Genomic DNA, 6,000 nt, shown 5'->3' with positions numbered 1-6,000 from the left:
TAAGGTCCATCCATCTCCAGAAGCGGCTTCGTCTCCTTGCCTGCAGTCTGCACACCCAGGCTCCGTAGTTTGTTTAGAAAAAGAGTTTGCACAAACCACATTTTAGCAGTGCAAGCTTCTCCGTTGAAATCATTCTTACCGATTTTTTATTTTTATCCTTTCTTTTTATTTCGCTTTGTTTTCATCAGGCTTGTTTCATTGAAGGCACTTGGTTTCCATGGCAATTTATAAAAGACGGTGGTTTGGTTTCTTCACTTCGTTGGAACGGATGACTCAGTTGGGGAGGGGACAGGGGTGCTGGAGTGGCCGCGAGCAAACTCCGAGAAGCCTGTGTCATATGTAAGCCCAGGTCGCACATCCTGGATAGTAATGCATGCAAGAGGAGACAGCATACAGTTATATCGAGCATAGCCATGAGAAATGAAACAGAAATGTCTTAAAACAGCTCTGACTCCGGGTTATTCTCTAGGGGAGGTGACAGCCAAAGTAGAAAGGGCCTACATTTATTTAACTCTACACTAAAAACCTTCTCGAAGGGAAAATGAATGCCAGCTCTTCACATACCCTGTTTATAGTGAGGTGTTTCTCTCTCTCTTTTTTTTTTTTTTATTTCCTCTCTCTCTCCTTTTTTTTTTTTTTTTGGCAGGCCATTAGGTTTCCATGGTAACAAGCAAACTATTCATTTGAAACAAAACCAGCCATGACTTTGTGCTTTGACAAGGGTTTCTATAGCTCTTTTCCGAGAGTTCAACCAGATGATGCTGTATTCATTATTGACCACAAAAGCACCTGAAGGTCTCTTCCTTACTTAGGCCAGATCTCGTTCTCACGCGTGGTTCATAGTGAGTCACACTGCCGTGATGCCTTTTACGTCCCCAGTGCTTTTTTTAATCTTTTATTTATTTATTTATGTATGTATTTATTTAACTTTCGAGTCAGTCAGTGGAGGAATCTTTGGTAGTTTGTTTTTAAATGTCCATTTTACAAAGACTCTTTCTTCATGCCAGTGCCTGGTGAATCTTTTGTAGCCTCTGCCAGGATAAGGTCACCTCTGATGACTTAAGACAGACATGAGGATGATAACTGGGGTAAGTCGTATATGCGCTAATGTCCCAACAGCACCTGATCGTAAATCTACAAAAAGGGGGGAGAAAAGTAGAATTAAAGAGCTGCCCAGACACAGTCAGCATTGCTACAAGCCTTAGAAGACAACGGGCTCAGCCACCATAACCTGTCCTGCACACCAAGGCGGAGGCAGCCGGGGTGGACAACGGGGTGCTGCTCACCCTGGCCATCTCCGCTTGTCACACCGAGCGCCACCGACGTGCCCTGGCAGAGCCCTGGTCTCTGTAGGGACAGTGCTCTGCAAGGTCACCTCCTACAAAGAGGGGACGAGAACAGTGCTGCCAATGAGGCAGGAGATGCTGAGATTAAAAAACCACCTGGCTGTGTAGTTAAGGTCTGTATTGTAACGTACTCGTGGGGGTGGAGGGATGAAACAAGGTCCACAGGGAATCACAACACTGATATTCATTAATTTCATGTCGTTTATATCCCCTGAACATTTTTTTAATGTTGTTTTATCTGTCCACCCATCTGGAATCACAGCCCCACTGTGGAGAGCAGCCCACTGCTTTTCACCTCTGCCTAAAGCCCGTCAGCCTTCCACTGGCATCTCTGCTAAACCACCATCTGAACAAAGGCACTGTGACTCCAGAGCTTGCTTCCAAGGAAAAAGTTTCACTTCAAGCCTCTCCAACCGAACCAAACAATATATTGTTCTCCTGGAGAAAATCCCTTCTGGAAGGTGTCTCAAATTTATGACCACGAGAAGCAATTTGTTCTCCCCCACGTGTGGAAGAGCCACTTACTGTTGGCGGGTTGGTCTGATTTCATACACTCTCCTTCCACAATTGATACATCATCAATAGCAATATCACCTTCGATGCCGGGGCCCCGGATCCCTTCAAATATAAGCTGCAAAAAAAAAATAAAAATAAAGAAGCAGATCAGAGGGTGACGAACAGAAAACGTTCAGTTGCGTTTTGCACCACATTAACCTACATGGATGGGCTTGGAATAATTTACAAACCCTTTCTACAGTGCAAAAAAAACACAACCAAGATCACACAGACTTGTAAAGTGAACACAGAGGATGTGTGAGCTGTGGAGGCTTTTACTCTGCAGAATGAGCTGACAAATATCAGAGCTGCTAGTTGTCTGCCTGGTCTACCTGGTGGCTCCAGGGCAGCTTCACCACTATGGCAACTGTAACGTGTGTACTTGTGTAAGTAGGATATTCCCAGAGCAAAGAGCAGGATTAAATGGAGGAAAGGTTTTAAAGAGATTTGGGGTGTTTTCCCCAGAAACTTCCGCCACCTGAAGCGAGTGGCAGCGGCACAGCTTGAAGAACAGCACCTGCGACATGCTGAAGGACTGAGCATCCTCTTGACCACGGGCTGCATGAAAACACACAGGAGCCAGAAAAACTCTGCAGAAAAATGAGGTTTCTGGCTCTTGAAGGTGGCCCAACCAGTCTCTCCCACCCCAACTCCTACCCTGGGCTCCCTTGTCTGCACCCAGTGGCACTTCCCTGCAGACAGGAGGAGGACAGGAGCTGCTCCCCTGCAACCTTCCCCTGGCCCACGAAAGCTTGGGAGAAACCTGTCAGGAGCCAGTTGGTGTCCCTTCACCTCTAATGCAAGGCTCTATCTCAAGGGGTCAGGAAGGGACCACCTGTGATTCAGATTCCCTGAGGTCCCACAGTGATCTCCTGTGATCACCTTGGTGGATTTTCACCTCCTAGGTCTCCTGCCATGATGATGCTTTTCTCCTGCCTCTTTTAGTGGCTCCTTTAGTGGCCCCTTTGAAAGTCAAATCGTCATGTCTAGAAGCTTCCATCCTTTCTAGGAATGCTTTTATATTTATCAGAGGACATTGTGACGTGTTTTACCACAGAGAGGGTCAGGACAGGGATATTATTCCTCTTTAAGGCTTTAACCTCTGCTAAACGGATGCCTGTGACTTCAAGGTCCTATTAATCACTTTCTGTCAAATATCCCTAGTCTGAAACCCCAAGTGCTACAGCTGGGAAAGGAAACGGTGCCTGTATGGAGAAGGGTGGCTTGTTGCAAAGTCAGTAATGTTATTTGTCATAATGTCCCTTATTAGCTATGGATTACTGTTGTACCAAAGAAACAAAGTTATCTGCTCTCCTTCCCCAAACCCGATGTGATGCTGTCCTGCCACGCTGCCGCTTAATTAGCTCTGCAGAAGGGTGGTCTCACTCAGCGTTGCGAGAAATTTATTCACTGGAAAACTTCAAAGCCTTTCTAAAGAGATGAAGGAATTATGTAAGGAACATATTTCCCAAGCAGCACCGTTTGCACGGTTATTGCTCCTCTCCCTTTCCCCCCGCCCCTCAGTCCTTTGAAATATTTTCCGTTAACTTAGATGACAAGTTTTTTAACTTTAATCTGCAACAATATATGCATGAAATTCAATGAATTTTATAAGGGCACGCTGTGGCACTAATGGAGACATTAACTCTTGGGGGTAGAGTCAATCCGAAAAAAAAAAAATATTAATTCCATCTGGAGCAAAACACTTAAATTACACTTCATAATGATCGAACTGCATCAGGGAGATGTCTGGGGCACTCGGATGGGCTCTCTCTGTTGTCATTGATTTCAGCAGGAAATCTGAGCCTCTTCCATTGGCAGCTTCCGACGTTTCTTTGCTCATTAATCCGGTTCAACCAGAGCTGCTCGTTTGAAATGAACACCTTTCATTATACATGAGGAGTAAACACTCTGGGCAGCAGAAGGTGACCCTGTAAATGACAGAGGTCCAGTAGCAAGTCCAGCTGGATGCGTATCACCCAAGGATTGTACCACAACGGTCCACGATGCCACCGGACATCGCATTGCACAGGCAATTTTGTGGCTGCCCCATCCCTGGCAGTGTCCAAGGCCAGGTTGGATGAGGCTTTGGGCAACCTGGTGTAGTGGAGGGTGTCCCTGCCCATGGCAGGGGGGTTGGAACTAGATGGTCTTTAAGGTCCCTTCCAACCCAAATCATTCTATGATTCTAATTTTCCACTCTGCCTTTCCGTGGAGGTCCCTTGGCCTTGGCCAGGCACATCCTGTCCTTCTGCCAAGCTGAGCATCCCCAGTGGGTGCCTGACCCTGCAGCAGTAGGCTTAAAATGTACGGCATGTATTTACAGCCTGCCTGGGGCATCCTAATCCAGGCAGCACTGGGAGCGCTCCCTAAGCTGGGAGTGCTAAATAAACATGAAAGCTGTGCATCTGGGGCGGGAAAATCCATCGGTATTTTATTGCAGTGCGATGCAGTAGGTTAATTACTATAACAAGGTGGGTATTAATGCAACAGGGAACCGTAATTGGGAAAACAGTAAGTTTTTCCATAATTTACCCTGTTGTCTGAAAACAGCGTCTCAAGTAATTATCCCTCTGACAATTTTTCCACTCTACCTCTGACGATGGGAAGGATTCAGCTGGAGAGGAAAGGGTCTTCTCTTCCCCCCTCAAAGCCCAGCTTGCCCTCCTGCTCCTTGGCAGCAGGCGTATAACCAGTCACCGGGGTTTAAAGTCAAATCTTTCCTGATAATGAAAAACACTGTTTCCAGACAAAAGGACTCTAAACAAATACAACGGCCAGCATTTAACTAAAATCTGCATTTGGCAGCGTGTTTCACGGCCCCGGAGCCGGGCTGCTGTTAGCCAGCTTGGCCCCACGCGCAGAACGCACCACCGCGGACGAGCGTTGGCGAGGCACGGGGCACGACCCAGCCCACGGCGACTCGCAGGAGGTGCCAGGGGATCAGAATCCCCTATCAGCATCCCAAAAAACCTCTTATCTGCGCCTCCGTGCCTTTACAAAGCTGTTGTTAAAAATATCACATTTGGCTGAAGAACAGAGGGGCAAAGGCCACTCTGCTCTCTTAGCAAAGGAAATGAGCCCACGTAGTGCCTCCAGAGCTATCCCCAGTGTCTCCGAGGGGTTCAGCTTGTGCTTCTTCAACAGGATTTCAGACAGATTTTACCTTCCTGACCAGCCTCCTACTAAGAAGTAGAGAGGAGCCTCATGAACGTCCCTAGCTGGACAGCACGATGACGATAGCAGAAGCCCCTCACACGTGCTGTAAGGGGCTGAAAATCTCAGTAGTCCAGCTGGGTCACTCACTCAAGGGTAGATCAGCCTCTCAATGCCAAAAAAAAACCCCTCTTTTTCAAAAAATGTCTTTGACACAAGAAGGTGTCAAGGAAAGCGTAGCTGAAGGTGGTGGCAGTGCTCGTGCTCAAATCCAAAGTAAGACTGACACCTTCCTAGATTTCGTAGATTTCATAGATTTCTAGGTTGGAAAAGACCTTAGAGATCATCCAGTCCAACCGTCCCTAATCCCCATTAAACCATATCCCCAGGTAGATCATCCACCCTATTCTTAAACACATCCAGGGATGGGGACTCAACCACCTCCCGGGGCAGCCTAGATGACAGAGTGCAATGCATCACTTCCACATGCTCTTTTTTTTTTTGGTGTTTATTCTTCAAAAAAATACTTACTAAGTTAATATCTTACTGAGATACCTTTCATGCAATAGTTTTTCTGATTCAAAGCACTGTAGTCCTCTCAGTTCTTCACGACAGAAGCTTTGCCATATATCACGGGGCTAGGAAGGTATAATACAAATCTGGGCTGCACTTTTACTCATATAAATTAACCTATAAAAAGTTTTAATTTCTGTGTCAGTGTACTGTTTTACTGCAAAGACTCCCTTCAATTCACTCTCCTTAAATTTAACTGGGAGGTTTGTATGTCTTCCTACTTAGACTCCTAAATGGAAAATAAAGTTTGCTCAATGCAAGAGCTGCTAAAAACGTAATTTAAGGTTCCAACCACTCTGACATTTATTTGTTATATTTGTGGAGAGCTTCATGGCTTTACATTCATTTTATGCTGAAGCCTTTAAACACA

At 46.1% G+C, this 6,000-nt stretch overlaps 1 protein-coding gene across 1 annotated transcript in view; it reads right to left on the bottom strand.

Moving 5' to 3' along the window:
- Positions 1-1,045: 1,045 nt before the first annotated feature.
- Positions 1,046-6,000, bottom strand: part of MDGA2 (MAM domain containing glycosylphosphatidylinositol anchor 2) — a 403,898-nt gene continuing 398,943 nt past the window's right edge. Inside the window, exons 16-17 of the mRNA XM_086613247.1 lie at positions 1,872-1,977; positions 1,046-1,134 (exon numbers count right to left, since the gene is read on the bottom strand). Of these exons, the coding sequence (XP_086469373.1) occupies positions 1,046-1,134; positions 1,872-1,977 (195 nt within the window). The remainder of the gene's footprint in view (positions 1,135-1,871; positions 1,978-6,000) is intronic.

Source organism: Tauraco erythrolophus, chromosome 6, assembly GCF_009769465.1.
Source record: "Tauraco erythrolophus isolate bTauEry1 chromosome 6, bTauEry1.pri, whole genome shotgun sequence".
Taxonomy (NCBI): Eukaryota; Metazoa; Chordata; class Aves; order Musophagiformes; family Musophagidae; genus Tauraco; species Tauraco erythrolophus.
Note: the sequence above shows the minus strand (reverse complement) of the source record. Positions and strands in the feature narration are given on the sequence as shown.